Source organism: Cynocephalus volans, chromosome 10 (assembly GCF_027409185.1).
Source record: "Cynocephalus volans isolate mCynVol1 chromosome 10, mCynVol1.pri, whole genome shotgun sequence".
Taxonomy (NCBI): domain Eukaryota; kingdom Metazoa; phylum Chordata; class Mammalia; order Dermoptera; family Cynocephalidae; genus Cynocephalus; species Cynocephalus volans.
Window position 1 is genome coordinate 25,319,431 of NC_084469.1, and position 17,973 is coordinate 25,337,403.

General features: G+C 47.6%; 1 protein-coding gene across 1 annotated transcript in view; it reads right to left on the reverse strand.

Annotated features, from left to right (window-relative positions):
* NOS2 (nitric oxide synthase 2) overlaps positions 1–15,069 on the reverse strand; it is a 36,623-nt gene extending 21,554 nt beyond the window's left edge. Inside the window, exons 1-5 of the mRNA XM_063109812.1 lie at positions 14,960–15,069; positions 6,377–6,461; positions 5,437–5,559; positions 4,237–4,385; positions 218–380 (exon numbers count right to left, since the gene is read on the reverse strand). Coding sequence (XP_062965882.1) covers positions 218–380; positions 4,237–4,385; positions 5,437–5,559; positions 6,377–6,461; positions 14,960–15,069 — 630 coding nt within the window. The remainder of the gene's footprint in view (positions 1–217; positions 381–4,236; positions 4,386–5,436; positions 5,560–6,376; positions 6,462–14,959) is intronic.
* Positions 15,070–17,973: the final 2,904 nt, after the last annotated feature.

Here is a 17,973-nt window from a genome sequence, read left to right on the forward strand (position 1 = left end):
GTCAGCTAGAAACCCTAGTGCTGAAATAGGATTCTAGACTCCTAGAGGGGGACCCCGTGAGCCCCCACTCATGTTCGGGAAGGGGAAGAGAGTAGCCAGGAGTACAGTGTCAGCCTGGGGAGCCCCGGACACAGCTCTGCTCGGCTGTTCCAGAGTCATCTGCTCAGGGCCTGCCCACCTCCAGCCCCCTCTCCCGCTGGGCTCTGAGGAAGCTCACCTGCAGGTTGGACCACTGGATCCGCCCAATGCAGCGGGGGGCATTGCGCCAGGCCTGCTTGGTGGCAAAGATGAGCTCATCCCCCGTCAGCCGGTAGCTTCCTGTTGTTTCTATCTCCTTTGTTACCGCTTCCACCCTGGCCAGATGTTCCTCTATTTTTGCCCTGGGGGACAGGAAGACATCAGGAAGATCAACAATGAGATAGCCTTAAATGGGGATTAATTCAGTCCACAGAAGCAGGAACTGAAATAAGATACCAGGAGGGCAAGAGGTCTCTCACCAGAGACTGTCCCCTCCAGGGGACCCATGCTTAGCGGGGAAGGGCTCCATGCTCTGCTGTTGCCATCTTGAAATTCTTAATCATTTTTGAACAAGGAGCTCATGGGGACCCTCGTTGCTTCCAGGCACTTTTTCTTTAAGCACGTTCATCTCAGCAAGGGGTGCAAGCCTTCTCAGACACTCACAAGACTCAGAGGAGCGTCCCATCAAGCCATAGCAATGTCCCACCTCTCTGCCAGTCAGGGGAGCACCTGTGCACCTTGTCACGGCTAAGATGAGCCAGCCCCTCTCCCAGCAGCTCCTGTGTGCTGAATACTCACTATCAGCCAAGTTATGGGTGAAGCAACTCACACATGGGTCTCTCTGAGTCTGTGAGGGAGGTGTTTTTGTGTCTATCTTATAGTCAGGGGTCTCAAGGCTCAGGAAGATTAAGTACCAGGCCCAGGAACATAAATGTGGTAAAGAGCAAAACCAGGACTCACACCCGGATCACGCTGGTACCAAGCCCAGGCTCTTAACTACCTGCGGTGTGACCTTCCACCCTCCAGCCAGGGGCACTGCAAGCCCACAGACGTCTAGTGCCGGCCCACCCCTCCTCAGGAGCCTGTTCAGGCTGGGACTGGACCCAGCCCTCAAGTCTCAGCCTTCAGGGCCCCAGGGGGCTGCCCCGGGGGAAGCTGCACACAGCATAGTCCAATGTCATAGGCTCCCCAAAACGTGATGTTTCTCAGTCTCAGAGCTGCTCATCCAGTAATTCCATATGTCATTTCTAAACTTGCTTCTCCCCTCCCCTAACAGACTTCAAAATATCCCAAAGGAAGGGATTCAATCAGAAAGGCTTTGAAACATACACACACGCACGCACATGCACACATGTGTGAACACATGCATACACACACACAGCAACCTTGAGATTTCCAATCAGCACCAAAGGCTCTTGAAATGGCAACAAACAAAACTATTTAAGGAATGAATTCCTGATTAAGGAGAATAAACATCTCAGAACAAAATGGCCTTTCTGTGGATGAAGAGTGTCTTGACATCTCTTCCTTGATTAAAGCAAAAAGCACAAAGACAAAACACACTTGGCGATATTTGTCCTCAAGGACACTCCTGCCATAAGGAACTGCTGAGCCCGCCCTCCCCAAACAAAGCTTCCAGCAATACTCCCAGCCCTGCCCGCTCCAAGTATGGAAGCAGCAGCAACCACGGTAACACTGGTGCCTCGAACGCACGTGGTAGTGTCAACATGCAAATACATAAGAAAGGATTATTTTTCACATTTGCACCCAGCTCCTTTAGAGTTTACATCTTACCACTGTTTTCTTATCATCACATTTCTGAGGAGCTAAAAAAGCTATGATGCCTGTTAGCTCTGAAGAAAAGGAGTGGCTTTTATCGTCAGTGAACAGATTTGAATGTAACATTCGGCAAGTCACAATCTCTAAGACATACTTTAATTCTCATCTACAAAAGATGACTGAGCCCGCTCACTGGCCATGCTTTGGCTACTAGTGTGATCGTGGGGATGGGCTGCTGTTCATCATTCACATTCCCCAGGACCCCCTGGGCATCCAAGTATGTACCTGAGACTGTGAGAAATGGGAGTTCTCTCTGTGAAAAGCAAATGGGTTTGAACTGCCACCAAGCACAGCCTGGTAGCCTCGCTTGGCTTCCTAACGCCCATTCAATTGCCTTCTAGAAAACAGCAAGGCTTCCCGGTTCCAGAATAGAGCTGGAAACTTGTGGGGCCATGCAGCTAGGTGCTAGAGCATTGGGATTCAAAGCAAGGGCTCTGTCTGGGTACGAATCCCAGCTCCAGAACTTCAGAATGTGTGACTTCACAAGTTCCATCTCCTCTATAGACCTCAGTTTCCTATCTGTAAAGTGGGGATGATAACAGTACCAATCTTATAGAGTTGTGGTGGGCATGAAATTTAAGTGACTTACACAGGGCCCTGAACATACTAAATAAAGTACTGGGGCGTAGTGAAGCCCGTCAAGGAAAATTCCCAGAGACCCTGTTAGTTAACAACTGAGCTGAAATATCAGGGATCGTGAACTTCACAGTCACAGAGCACTCCTGTTGAAGCTCTAGTTTCACAGCACACAAAGCAGGCAGCCCCCTGACAGTGTTCACAATCAGACCGTACATTAGAAACGCCTGGGAGTTTTTGAAGACCACAGATGTCTGTGCCTTCCCCACCTCCCACCAATCTGCTGCCCGTGGTGCAGGTGATCCTGGCATCAGTATTTTGCACTCCCCAGGCGATCCTACTGTTCAGTCAGGGTTGAGGACCACCGGCCCTGGAAGACGAGCGTCTCTTTCAAAGACGCAAGGTCTCTCCCAGCTCAGACATTCCGAGGTTGTCGTAAAGGGAGGTGGTGTCACCAGGAGCCACCTTTCTGCCTTGGGGTCCCAGGTACACCTCTGTGGCTCTCTTCATGTGGCGAAGTGGTGCAGGAAGCTGAGCCCCAAAAGTCACACTCCTCTCCCAGCCTATGAGAGCAAATCCATTCTCTCAGCCATTCATTCTTAATAGTCTCTTTGTGCATTTTTATTTTAAAGTTTTAAAGGGACCTAAATTACATAGTCATATTTTATTTGGACAACACAGTGTTCTAAAAACAAAATAATAGATAATACAGTAGTCCCTCCGTATCTGCAGGGGATTAGTTCCAGGACCCCCATGGACACAAAAAATCTGCAGATGCTCAAGTCCCCGACATAAAATGGCATGGTATCTGCATATAACCTATGCACATCCTCCTGTATACTTTAAATCATCTCTAGATTACTTATAATACTGAATACAATGTAAATGCTATGTAAATAATTGTTAGACTGCATTGTTTAGGGAATAATGACAATAAATAAAGTCGGTACATGTTCAATACAGACGTGCATTTTCCCCCCAATATTTTCAATCTGAGGTTAGTTGAATCCATGCATGTGGATCCACGGACACGGAGGGCCAGCTGTACTTATGTCATGCTTACTATGGGCCAGGCACTGTTCTTTACACCTATGTACTTTATAACTCATTTAATCTTTGTAAAGTCCTACAAGGTAGGTACTATTATTATCACTATTTTCAGATAAGAAAATCAAAGTGGAGAGAGAAGAAGTAACTTGCCCATGGTCATTCAGGTCGTAAGGGGCACAGCTAGGGTGTGAACCGGGCCAGGCTGCCTCCAGAACCTCTGCTCTTAACCATGATGCTACACAACCTCTCTTTGATTGTTTAAAATTGCACATGACATGGCTTGTTGGTTATTTCACCAGGTAGAGTGTGGTGCTAACAACACCAAGGTCAAGGGTTCAGATCCCCTTACCTGCCAGCCACCAAAACAACAAAATTGTACATGTTGACAATAAAATTGGCAGTTGACAATCTTCTGAACCAGGTTCTATTACTATCCCCATTATACAGATGAGGAAGTTAAGGCACAGAGAGGGTAATAGATTTCCCAAGGATTCAGCAGTGGTTAATGGTGGAGCCAGGATTCAAACTCAGTTACACCCCAACCCACACCTTTAACCACTATTGATATGCCTAGCTTTATCTCATGACCATGAGAACCTACTGTGGGGTCTTTTTCCTTGGAAAACTATGGTTTAGCCCTAGAATGACTGTGAATCTGGGAAGAAAAGGGGTCTAGGGTCAGAGGACAATGGGTGGAGAGCCCAGGAGAATGGGGGTGGGGGAGGTAGCGATCCTGCAGGAAGCAAGCCTTACTCTTTGAAGGAGCCATAATACTGGTTGATAAATTCGATAGCTTGAGGTAGAAGCTCATCTGGAGGGGTAGGCTTGTCCCTGGGTCCTCTGGTCATACTTTTGGGGTTCATGATGGCCCCCAGGCAAGATTTGGACTTGCAAGCGACAGTCTGGAAAGAGAGAGGCAGGTGGTAAGGGCGAGCCAGTTGGCCTCTCAGCCACCCTCCTCCAGGGCCAGCTCTCCTGGCCACCTCCCTCCTGGCTGCTCCAGCTCCTTGCATATTCTCTTCACCCCTGTGGCACCTCCTCCTAGAGGTCTGCAAGGCTTTCTCCCCACCCAGATCTTCTTTCCTCTACTGGCTGAACCCCAGCAGATGTGAGTTGGGTTTGCCCACCACTCCACCCCGGGCTCAATCTCTGGCCCTGCTCGCAGCCCCAGAGTAAAATCTAGAGCTCAATCCCTGGGAACATCTCATCTGCCTTCTCATTTAAAGAGGTGGATATAGCTCCTATGGGACCACAACAGTATTCAGCCAAAACAAATTAAAATGAAAGGGTGCAAACCCCAAAGTCACAGGATGGCACCAAAAAAAAAAAAAAAAAAATACCGGAAGGAAGTACACCCAAATGTTAACTGCGGTGGTTTCTGGGAGGGTGTGTGAAGTCATTCTGCTTTCACGGTCTTGAAATTTTCAATTCTTTCCCACATTACAATCATACAATGTGTTCTAGAGTCAGAATAAGACACTTAGAAGACAGGAAGGAGCCTTAAAGGACATTTAGTCCAACCCGTCTGCATGACTGAACCCCTCTGCAATCTTTCTACCAAATAGCATTTGAATCCTGCCAGTGACAGGGAGCCCACTCCCTCCTGCTGTAGGTAGTTCAGTCTAGTTTTGGGTGGCTGTGTTAGAAAATTCTCCCTGATACTACTCTGAAATCTGTCTCCCTCCCTAAGAAAGATATTAATTTGTTCCTGTAATCCGTTTATCTGACCTTCTGGATCATCCGTCATCCATTAGGGTGGTTAACGGAGTTGGCATCATTTACAAATTTCTAATGCAATTTGTGAAGAACGTGAGCCTCTGCTCCCAGCACTCTTTGCCCAAGCAGATGACTGTTTGATTGGCCCAGGGGGGACATCTGTTTGATCCACAAAGCCCTGGTGGCTTCACCAGCCTGGAGCAAAGATGTTTCTTCCTGACACCCCAGACTTCTCACCCCTTTGGCCTTGTGGTGAAGTGTGTCTTGAAAAGTCGTCCCACTGCCCCAGTTTTTGATCCTCACGTAATGTGGGCAGGCCGATGGAGGCACATCCAGCTTGACTGGGGATTCTGGAGATTTCTGAAAGGGGGAAAAGCCAGGGTTTTCCAAATGCCTCCAACTTCCCCATGGATCTCTCCCAGGCCCTGCTATGGCTTTGGGTGGGGTGGGCACACCAGACAGGGTGTCCATGTCCCTCATCCCCTCCCAAAAGCCGGGCCACCTGGGCCAGTGCCTGCTAAGAGCTCCAGGTGCCTGGGCTACTGGCCAGGCTTCTCTTCTCACCCAAGTCTCTGCCAGATGCTTCCTCAGAGAAATTGTAATAGGAGGGAATAAGATTAGAAGTGAGGGAGATGACTGTCACGGCCAAGATCACCAAGAACATAAGGCAGGACAAGAAAGAATGTATCACTGCATCCCTTCCCAGGAGGCATTGAAGAGTATGAAATCCATCTTCTCTCCTCCTTCCACCCATTTCTCTGTCCACCTCTGTGGAACACTGAGTGGAAAGCGCTTAGGGAAGATGGAACCCATGGGATACAGGCCAGGGGCTGAGGCTGCAGGCTCAGCTGCTGAGTCTGGGATCCTTTTGGAATGTTCCATGCCTGGCTCCACGAATGGTCTCAAATCACCCCTCACCCATGCTGCCAGCCCATGCAGGTAAGTCATCCAGGTGCCAGTGCACCTTGAGGGCCACCACTTTCCACGACCATGGGTTGTCCCACTCTCCCAAAGCCCCTCCTTTCTCCCACCTGTGCCCCCACCAGGTCTGGGACTCTCCACTCACTACCCAGACCCTGGCTTCCTGCACCCTCCCACCCAGCTTCTAACAAGCTGCTCAGCCTGCATCTGCCAGGGGAGGGAGGAAGGGGCTTCCCAGACCATGTGACTCACTGACCTTTACCATCCCCATGAGGGGCTGGGGGGACTCATTCTGGTGCTTGCTGAGGCTGTGACACGTGGGCTCATCCTGTGTCACTGAACTGTGAAAGGAAACAGCTATCATGAGATGGAGTATAAGAGGGTGGAGGGGGATCTTGGCATCCCCTCTGCCAGCCCCTCATTTGACAGATGGGGGAACTGAAGGAGGGAGTGAATTGCTCCTGACTTCCCGTCAAGGTTGGGGGGCAGTCAATCAGACCATTCCCACCCTCCTCCTTCCTCTTCTCTTCTTCCCCCCAACAAAGCCAAAAAGCCATGCGGGGTGCTGAGTCATAATTACTGGCCCAAACAGAGAACCACAGAAGCTCTGGGAAAATGTCCCCTCAAAAGCCAAGTGTGAATGTGGTGCAGGGGCTGCATGGGCAGAGAATGGCTCCGTCAACTCTGCCCTCCCAGACCAGCAGCACTGCCCACCACCCACGTTTGTAGTGACTTAAGATTTAAAACACCTGATTTATCTTGGTTTATTTACTTATTCTAAATTTTTACTATGGAAAACGTTAAACATACAGAAGTAGAAAGAATAGTATAATAAACCTCCAAGGACCCTGATGGAGTTTGGATGTGTTGTCCCCTCCAAAACTCATGTGGAAATTTGATCTCCAATGTGGCAGTGTTGGAAACTGATTGAGTCATGGGGGCGGATCCCTCATGAATGGATTAATGTTCTCCCTGGGGGAGGGGGGATTAATGAGTGAGTTCTTGCTCTATTAGTTCCCACGAGAGCTGGTTGTTTAAAAAGACCCTGGCACCTTCTCTCTCTCTCTCTCTCTTGCTTCCTCTCCCACCGTGTGATCTGCTTGTACCTGCCACTTTCTGCCATGAGTAAAAGCAGCCTGAGGCCCGTGCCAGATGCAGCTGTCTCAGAATCATTAAGCCAAATAAACCTCTTTATAAATTACCCAGTCTCAGGTATTTCTGTTATAGCAACATAAAACAGACTAATACAGGCCCTTTACCTAGATTCAACCCAATTCAACAATTATCAACCTATCAATCTTGTTTCAACTACACTCTCCTGGCCCCCATCATTATCTTAAAGCAAATCTAAGATCATGTTGTCCTTACCGAGATAAATATCTCAGTAAGTAATTCTGGAAGAAATACTTAAGAATACTTTTTTATTTTTTTTTTAAAGATGACGGTAAGGGGATCTTAACCCTTGACTTGGTGTTGTCAGCACCACACTCTCCCAAGTGAGCTAACCGGCCATCCATATTTAGGGATCCAAACCCGTGGCCTTGGTGTTATCAGCACCGCACTCTCCCAAGTAAGCCACGGGCCAGCCCTAAAAATACTTTTTAAAGGACTCTTTTAAAACACATATTGGTTTTATTTATTTTAAAACAGCAAGTTGTGGTCATAGAATTTAGTCTGTCCTTAGAAGAGGAAAAAACTCTGATAGTCTGAAATCATTCAGAAACTATCAGTTTTGGTTTAGAATTTCAGGTTCACTCTCCTGGCAAATGCTACAGGGCAAAAGCAGAAGACATGTGAGCCGTCTCTGCCATGTGCGTGCCGCCCTCCAGCAGTCACACCCCACATGTGCCTCCCCCTGGGGAGAATCATTTTGATTTGAAAACTTATTGTGTTCCATGCTCTTAGCAGTATTTTCTGGGGGGTGCATGCTTATACATGTGTATCAGAGGGATAAAGAGTCATCTTTAAAGGGTATTAGGAGAGTCTCTCATTTTCTTCTTTACACATATCTATGATGTTGAAATGTGATGAATAAGTATGTACTGCTTTATTATTGGGGAAAAAGGACCATATTTTTATATTACCATTATATAATTAACTATATACATCATATAGTAGCATTTGCTGATTTATAACTATAAAGAGATAGTCTCCATTTAAGAAAATGTAAGTACCAGAAAGCAACTTATATCTGATACATAAGCCCTCCATATGGCCAACTATTGTCACCTGACAAAGATTCTTTGCTTGGCCAAACTTCAGTCAGGTTTCTGAATCCTTGATATCTGATCACTCTGGGTATGTGATCATTTTACCCGTTCTCCACCACTCCTCAGGTCATGTCTCATCACCCCCACCTGTCTTCAGCAAGAATCTTGTTAGGTCAGTTTAGCCAGAATTACCTTTACCACTGATGTCCCCTCGTAGTAATTTTCCACCCACTGATCCCCACATTGCTCCTTGGCTATAAATTCCTACTTGCCTCTGCTGTATTTGAAGCTAAGCCCAATACCTCTCCTTATCACAATGGCCCTGAATAAAGTCTTCCTTACTATACTTTAATGTGTATCATTAAATATTTTTTTCTTTTTTCTTTAACACACTCCTCTGCTCTGTACTGGTGTGCCCCACCAAAATGTGTGTGTGTGTGTGTGTGTGCGCGCGCACATGCGTGTGTATGTGTGTGTGTGTGTGCACATGCGTGTGTGTGTGTGTGTGTGTGTGTGTGTGTGTGTGTGTGTGTGTGTGTGTGTGAAGAGTAATCTGCACATTCGGAGCAGGTAAGTCATATCTGAGCAGTCATTACAGGGCTGCTTATATTGTGAGATGTTTGGGGGCTGGGGTCCCCAGGAAGGCAATGCCTTACTGCTCCTCTCACTCTTTTGCCACCAACTCTCACCGCTGTCCCCAGCCTGCACTGTTCTTGCTTCCTCTCACTTATTGCTGGAGATAAGAGTCGGGAAATTTCAGAAGAGTTCAAACAATTTAAGAAGTTTCAGACCAGAAACACTAACTGGTCTATGATAACATTCAGATCAAGAAACAATGTCCCTGTACGCTTAACATACATAACCATTTACCCCCAATATTAAAAAGCATCATTTAAAAAAGCTGCCTGAAAGTCCACTATACAGATGGGCCATAATTAACCTGACCCCATTGTCTATGGCTAGATGTTTAGGTTGTGTCTAGTTTCTCCACTATTACAAATAATGCCTCAAATGGTATATGTGGTCTGATACTGACTCTGCATGTGTGTGTATGCGTGTATTTGTATGTTACCTGGGGGGAAATGCCAGTAAATGTTAAAAATGATTAGCATTAAGTGTTGAGATCGTGGGCAATTTTAATTCTGCATTTTCCAACTTTTTACAGTGGCCATGAATTCTTTTCATAATTGGGAAATTCTTTTTAATTTGAAAAATGAATAAACAAAGTGCCCAGTCTTCTCTCTCTCCCCCAGTTAGCAAATTTCTTTCAGGTAGCTGCCGGGAGATACAGTGACCAGATGCCAGGTGAGCACATTAAGGATCTAGATACTAACAAATAATGTAATTTGGAAACATCCAACCAATCCTGCTGACACTCATGGAATCTGACTAAACCCACCACTGCGAATCCTGTTTGGCCGTGCATGGGGACAGAGCACCCCTCAAGACCTGCCGTCGAAGGGAGTGCTGAGAGTGTGCTGGCTCTCTTAGACCTGGAGTTTTCCGCAAGCCCTGAGTGACTGGGGGCTGCAGTCTGGGGCTTGTCTGGGGCTGGCCTGGGGGCCTGATTTCCCAGGGGTGCTACTCCTCCCTGTCCACCCGCCTCCCTTTACACCAAGGTTGGGAGGAAGCACGAAGAATGGCACTCTGAGAAATGGGTCTTATTTGTAAAACAAGAACCTCTTTGCTCCCTTAACCATATCTGACCTAAAGAGCATAGCGGCCCCAGTGCTGAAAAATCACAAAAGCTCCCAAGTTGCTGAAACATCCACAATTCAGCCGCACAGACGGCTCTCTTGGGTGCCCAGGGGGCTTCTCCGGGCCGTTCCTTAGTGGCTCCTAGATTGCTACCGCTTGTGCGTTCTAAACGAGGAAAACACTTTCAGCGAACCCTCATCGCAATCCTGCACGGCCTATAATCCAACCCTCACATTATCTTTCAGAGGTCAGCGCCGCGCCGGGCTTGCAGCCGGGGCCACGCGCACACTCGCGCGCTTCCCTCCCAGGGCGGACCCCGGGCGGCGGGGGGTACCTGGCTGGGCGGGAGTTGCAGGCGGGCTTCGGCCGGAGGATCCTGCGCAGGAGCCGGCAGAGCCGGGGCCGGGCGGCCTCACACGCCGCGCCCAGCCCCTCGCGCATGGCCCCGGTGCGGGCGCAGCTCCGAGGGCGCCCCGCTCCCCACCGCGCCAGCCCCTTTATCGCTCGCCGACCCCGCAGCCCCCGCCCCGGGGCGGGGCGAGCCGGAGCAGCGCGCCGGACGTGGCCCCGGGTGTCCCTTGCAGGCGGTCGCTGGGCCACCGCTTTGCTTGGGGTGATCCCGGGGCCCCCCACACCCAGAGGCCCGCAGCGGGCGTCCGCAGCGAAGTCTGGACGCCACTGGACCGTCTCTGAGCTAAGAGCCCCGGAGACGGTGCGCCTCGGGTTTGTTTATATCCCATGAAATAACAATAAAGATCATCTTAATAAATCCCATTGTACAGTGCTTTCCAGTTTACAGAGCAAACTCTCCTGTCTGTTATTTCATCTGAGCCTTACTAAATCCACTCAAGAAGGCAGTTCTATATTGTTATCCGCACCTTATTAAGGAGGAAGTCGGGGCCCCAGAGAGGTTATGGATCTTGCCCAAGGCCACACAGCAGCCCCAGGGCTACAGGCCAACCCAAGCCCTCTCCACCTCTCAGTGTTGCTGACAGTTAGTGTTATTTCTTTTCTGCATGTTTTGTGTGATCCCAGGAAGGAAAGCAAAGAAAGTACAGAGCTGGGGAGTGAGGGGGGTGGTGACTTCTAGTAGGAAATCTGGGGGGTAAAGGGGGCCCAGAAGACCCCTCAGGTCCCTTGCAGGTCCTTGCTATCTGGAAGGCACAGGGCCTCCTGACTGCTCCATCTGTAAGTTGCTATTTACATTCCAAGCGGGATAACTGGTAGAGCCCAGACAGGGACAGGGCAGCAGCCCTCAACCTGAATGCAGGGACTATCCCGGCCATGTTCTGGTGTATTAAATTCCAAACCCAAATTAAGGTGGAATGAAAGAGGGTACCTATTTATTCTGAGCCAGCTGCAACCCAGCAAGCAACACGAAGCATGGCTTTGTTCTGAATTTCACATATCTTCACCTAGTGTTCCCACATCTGCTTTTCTCTCTAAAGCACACATACCATGCTACTTCCTAATCGATTGTTTACATAAAATATAGAATCATCAATCACATAGAACAGCTTCTTGGTCTTATTACACCTGAATAGATTTGAAAATTACTTTTTAAAATCAAAATATATTAATTGGTTCCCATTGCTTTCAGGATAAAATCCCCTTTGTATGGTTGCTTCCTCTTCCAGTAACATCCTCCCCGCCCTTCCCTGGGTGGTTGCAGTCCAGCTGGGCCCACCTCATCCAGAGAGGCTTCTCCCACCCCTTCTCCCATCTGGCTCCTCCCCACACTTCAGCCAGGCCTCGGTCTCCCCAGAAGAATCGCTTTTTCCCCAGTACCAGTGCACCCACACTCTCCTGCAACCTCCTGTCTACCTCTCAGTCCCACACCACCCCCACCCCATTTATAGAGCTCCTTAACATCTCATTCTTCACCTACTCCAAAGCTAGTGAGCAAGGCATCATTTCCCCTATTTCCTCCCTGACAGCAGGAACTGGCTCTCTTTTCTCTGTCCCTTTCACAGCTGAGCACACAGTAGGCCCTCAGGAAGAGCCTATATATTGTAGACGCTATGAGTTTGGTCTTGGTTCAGACCTCAGCTTCACCACTTTCTAGATATTGACCTTAAGTGAGTCATTCAACCTTGTAAAACAGGATAATAATAGTTCCTTCTTCATTGGCACAGTAATAAGGGCTTTATACATGTTATTATTTATAGCAGTGGTATATGCAATTAACTAATGCCTCAGATAATTCATTGATAAACAGAAGGGCCTCACTGATATCGTGGCTCCTGGCACAGCGCCAGAGCAGTTGACCTCTGTGTATAATTGTTAATGGAATGGAACATGTCCGGGACCAAAAACATGGCAGCCCCATGTAGTGGTTACAAGCCAGACTACCTGGGTTTGAATCCTGGCTTTGTCATTTACTAACTATGAGATCTTCAAAATTACTTAAACTTTCTGGGCTTCTGTCCTTATATTTAAAATACAAGTATAACAAAAGTTCTTTTATCATGTATTGTTAGAAGGGTTAAATGAAGTAATGTGTGATAGCTTCTCTCCATTACCTCTAATATTTGATTTGAGCCTTTCCACTAGCCTAGCCTAGTGGGAAGATGAAAAGGGAAAAAAACAAAACAGTGGTCAAGTTAGCTGGTTTGCCTCAGGTCCCACCGCAGCTAAGGGCCTCCTGAATGGTCCAAAGATACAAGTCAAGTCCTCAGAGATAACTGGCAACGCTAATAGAGGGTGTAGGACTGATAGCTAAAGGCTATACTGTAAGGGTTTCTGGAGGAGAGTGACTCAATATGATCTTGAAAGACGGGATAGATTGGATCTGGATGAGTCAAGGGAGGAATGAGCTGTGCATAGGCACTAGTAAGCTGAGAAAGGCTGGGCTGGGCAGGCGGGATGGGGCCTCTGTCTGGGCAGGATGAACATGCAGAACCTTGCAGTCAAGCCTTAGTGTGGTGACAGGCAATGGGGAGCCAATGCAAACTCTAGAACGTGAGCCTGACTTGCTAGAAGTCAAGGGAGGGAGAGAGGTCAGAGCCAGTGTGTGTGTGTGTGTGTGTGTGTGTGTGTTGGGGAGGGTGCTGGAGTTGGGGAGGTCAGCTGGCAGGGGCTGCAGTGATGAGATGAAGAGAAGGGAAGGATGAAGTTGTCAATCTGCAGCATTTTGGGTTGGAAGTGCCAGCAGAACATCTAGAGGACATCCAACCCTGCATTCTCATCTCTGGTCTCTTGGTCTTTTGGCGACTTTGGCTACCACAGCCCAGATTGCCTGGTTTCAAACGTTCTCTCTCCCAGTTCACCCCCATACCACAGCTGGACTGTCCTGTTCAAGAGTCTACAATGACTCCCAATTGCCAAGCACAGCAAATCAAGCCCTCCGTGCTCTGGCCTTGCCCTTCCTATCTCAGCCCCCATCCCAGCCCTGGCCCAAGCACAGACACACTCATTTCTGCCAGAGTCTTTGCTCACCTTGTCTCCTTCCTGGACTGTCTTTGCTACTTCTCTGCAGCTTTACACATGCTACCCACTCTTTAAAGTCCATGGAATCCACCTCGCTTCTGTGAAATCTTTAGAGGGTACTATTTAATATTGCTCCGTCCCATCCCAGCTGCCAACAGCAAAAATAACAACGATGACAACAGATGTTGCTTACTGAGCACTTACTCTGTGCTGGGCACTGTGTTAAACCATTACATGTGAAAACTCATTTAATCCTTACCACTACTGCAGGAAATAAGCAATACTACCTGTTTCTTACAGATGGGGAAATTGAGGCTCAGAGGATAGGGGACTTACAAAAGATCATAGAGCTAGTAAGTGGAAAAGCCACTTGCTCATCTCCCAGCCCATGTTCTTCACCGATATGCTTTTCTGCCACCTCTGACAGGTACACTCAGGGTAACCCAGCTGCCCACCTCCAGGGGGCACCTTGCCCATCGCAGTTCATGGGATAGGCTCCTCTGGAGCTGTGTGGCATTGGGTGGCCCTTGTGCAGACTCCCACTACTGTCTCATTGCAGATTGACTTGTTTTTCCGCTTGAGCAAGCCTCAACCTCCAGTCCAAGACCATGAACTCTTCTAGCATTTTCTGGAACCCTGTCCACTGACTAGCTCCAACTTTGGAAAAGTTTGTCTAGAACTCAAACTTTGGGTTAAAATTCCAACTCTGTAATTACCAGTCATGTGACCTGGGGGAAATCATCTCTCTCTCAGAGCTTGTATTTCCTCATCTGTAAAGTGAGACAATAATACATACTTCACAGTGCCGCTGTGGAGATCAGTTAGATGCAAAGCAGGTGAACTGCCCTGAACAGCCCTGGCACAGAGTGCATGCTAAGTAAAGGACAATAAACCCTAATGTTTGTCAAGTGCCTGCTGTGTGTGGAAACACTCTCATCTCGTCCTCAACATGCAGTGAGGTGGATCCCCTAGAGATCCTTATACTGCTGATGAACACTTTTGAGGCTCAGAGAGGATACCTTGCCCTAGGTCACACAGTCGGTGAGAGACAGCGCAGGGCCAGCTCGTGCAGCACAGCCCAGGCCTGGATATAGTTTGTCTCACATCCAGATAACCTTCCCTATGATGATATTCAAAATATCTAACAACGGGTGAGCATACACACTGGTGAATCAGAATGGATGCCGGACAGGATGGATGCTGCCCCAGTTGTAAACACTGGGATGTACTGCCTCCAGTTCTCACGGGAGGTCCCTTCCCATATTCTTCTCCCAGAGGTTCCCAGCTCTTTCAGACACAGCACTATGCCCTGTCCCTTCCTTCGACATATTCTTCACATAGTGTCAGGCACAGGGAGGTGCCTAATCATCAGTGGCTGCATCAAGCTCCAACAGGGATCCAAGAAGCAACACGGAGATCAAACCTCAAGTGAGAGGCCAGGAGCAAAAGGAGGCATTCTAAGTCAAGGGTGCAGAAGCCAGAGATGAACAGGGAAAGCAAACCTGGAGATGGCACAGGAGGCTTTCGCCACGTTGTTGTTGATGTCCTTTCCCTCAGTGAAGCCATACTGGTAGGATTTGGTCTTGAACAGAAACTTCCAGGGACAGGCCATTTCTGTGGCTTTGCAAAGCAGATTGCTTATGTGGATTTAAATTCAGACGCTCTTCACTGTGGGCTGAGGAAGGGGAAGGAGACTGTGAGGGAGGGTTGAAGAAGAGCTGGCAGAAGAACTGGGCCTTCTCCATATGGTTTGTTTACTAAAGAATCTAAGTCTTGAACAGCCACTTCATCAATGCTTTGCAACCTCTGTTCTGATTTTGGGGCTGGGTTTGGGGACCCTAAAGACATATGTTTCAATCCTATAAAGCCACGTAACAATCTAAAGAAAAAGCCCCAAACCTGCAGCATTGCTGCTTAACAAGGACAAACCACAGGCCCTGTGATCTCCCTAATGGGACCTGCTGTTACACCTGACCCTGGTGATCTTCATCACTGACCAGAGGTAAGGTAGGGGGTAGTCTCTGAAACATGGGGGCTTTGGCCTGACCCTGCAAGACAGGTTCCAGCATCTCTAATCAGCAACCATCATTTCATGCCTGTTAAAGTAGCAGCTGCCTTCTTTTACAATTTTGCAATTGTTGTTCATGCTAAATCAATTATATCACCTGCTCCATTTTTATTATTCAGAGGAGAAATAATTATTTGTGAAAAAGTGCACTCAAATCTCAATATTTGAGATCTTCTCCTTTGAAAAAGACAAGAAATGGAGACTTAAGAGGTAGCCATTTCTGGTCTGGGCTTGCTCACAGCAAACCTCCTTAGCGGGAAAAGCCTTTCATTGGGAGGGAGTGTAGTGATGTCGCCCTTGTAAGAATCTTGGAGCCCAACTGTCGTGGGTTCAAACCCTAGTTCTACTAGTTACGTGGCCTGGCTCAAGTTATTTAACTGACACTCATTTCTTCATCCATAAAATGGGCTTAATAATATCCAGCTTACCAGAATTTGTTTAAGGGGGAGGGACGGTTCATGTTATAAGGACTGCATAAGATAATCCATGTTAAAAAAAATTTCTTAGCATATACTCCCTTCCTGCCACCCCAATTCTATTCTGAATTTTCCAAAAAGTTTTTCCTTATGTGGCAACCATAGCAAAAAATTTTCAGAAAGGAAATCTGAACAAGATGCCTCATTCAAATGGCTGAACCTCATGTTGGCATTTCTTTACCCAGATTTTCCATCAGCTTATCTCAGCAGTCAGAAAATTCCCACAGTTTTCTGATCCTTCCCAAACAGGAAGAAGCAAAGCCCTCTCATAACATCAGCTTCCCCCAAAAAGGAAGACAACTCACCTTGCAGCTGGCTGCGCTGCTTCTCTGCAGGGCAAAGACAAGCAAACAGAGGAGAACTGAGTCTCACGAACCTCAGGACTGTCTAGAACTGCCCAATCCCCTCACCAAGGGAGACTGAGAAGTTTCTAACCAGTGACGCTGACTTCTTTGGGACCAGAGCCTCAGTCTTCAACTCGTGGCAAAGTTATGATCAGCCTGGCAGCAAAGAAGTATTTATACCCACCCCATGCCATCTAGGGAGCCGTTTTTGCATAAAGATTATTTTTTGTTTCCGAAGGGAGTGTCCCAGCTGGATGTTCAGTTAGCTAATTTATGACTGAGACTCCTGGCCTGTGGGTGACCTGATACTGCTGTTACATCACTGTGTGTGGTACATCTTCAGTAAACCCACCTCTTCCTGGTGCCAGGTCCAAGGTGGCAGCTCATCAGCAGGGAAGTCACCCAAATAGAGTAGTCACCACAGAGTTAGGCTTTATTTGGCTAAGTCACACTGCCTCACTTTCAGCATCTGGGGGATTTTTCCTCCACAGGGAGCTCTCTGGTTAATTCCTGTTCATCTTTTCAGTTTTCCAGTTGCAGCAGGAGTCCAGGAAGTTGGGGAAAATTGACAGTATGGCACGCACTGGAAAATGCCCAGGTTTCAGAAGTCCAGTGGTGGTAGATAGTGACAGTATTCCAAGGAGGCCCCTGAAATATTCAGCTTGAGGTTTTCAGATGGGAAGGAAAGGAAGGCTGTTGGCACAGAGAGGCCCCTTAGATGCCGGTGTAACTAACGTCTCACACTTTAGCTCTACGTAAACTTTGGCAGAATGGCAAGTAGAATTATTTCCTACAGGGGAAAACATGTATTTTCTTATAATGGAAATTATAACTTCTTATATGGAAAGTTATAATTTCTTATCACTTCATTTGTTATAATGCCTCAAATACAGCATTCTTATATGGTATTTATTTCTCCATGATAAACGTAAAATAACAACTATATTATGGAGAAGTGGAGAAATGGGGGGGGGGGATCACCCTGATGTCACCATCCTGACACCTTGCCACCATCCTCCATTCATTTCCTTCCTGTCTTTCCCAAATTAAATTCATCATTATAATGTATTCAATTTGTCAAAGATAGACAAACTAAGAGTCGCAAAACAAGCGACGTGAACAGGAGCTCAGAGATTTTTGTTGAGTAAATGAAGAAACGAACATATGAGTTTCGACATATCAAAGCCACCCTGCTTTCAGGTTTCAGCCGGCTCAGTTCAGGGAAACAACACTGACTGAGGGAAGACTGAGTCCTTGGCCTTAAGGAGTGCAAAGTCTAGAAAAAGGTATGGATAATTTTATAGTACAGAGTGATAGCTGCAGTGACGGGAGATGGCACGGTGCTGAAGTAGCTAGATGTGTATTGCTCAGGGAAGGTTTACGGGGGAGAGGACACCAGGGCAGGGTTTTGAGGGATGATGAGGAATTTGCTGCACTCTAACCCCTATTCTCCATAACCGCCTCCACATATGCCTGCCACAAATACAACTATTAACTCATTTAAACCTCCCCCCCCCAAAAAAAACCCCACTATCAGTCATTATTACTTGCCATTCATGGAACTCCTAGAATCCCATCTATTGGGCATCAGAACACCTGGTTGATTTTGCTTCAGAAATTGCAGTTAT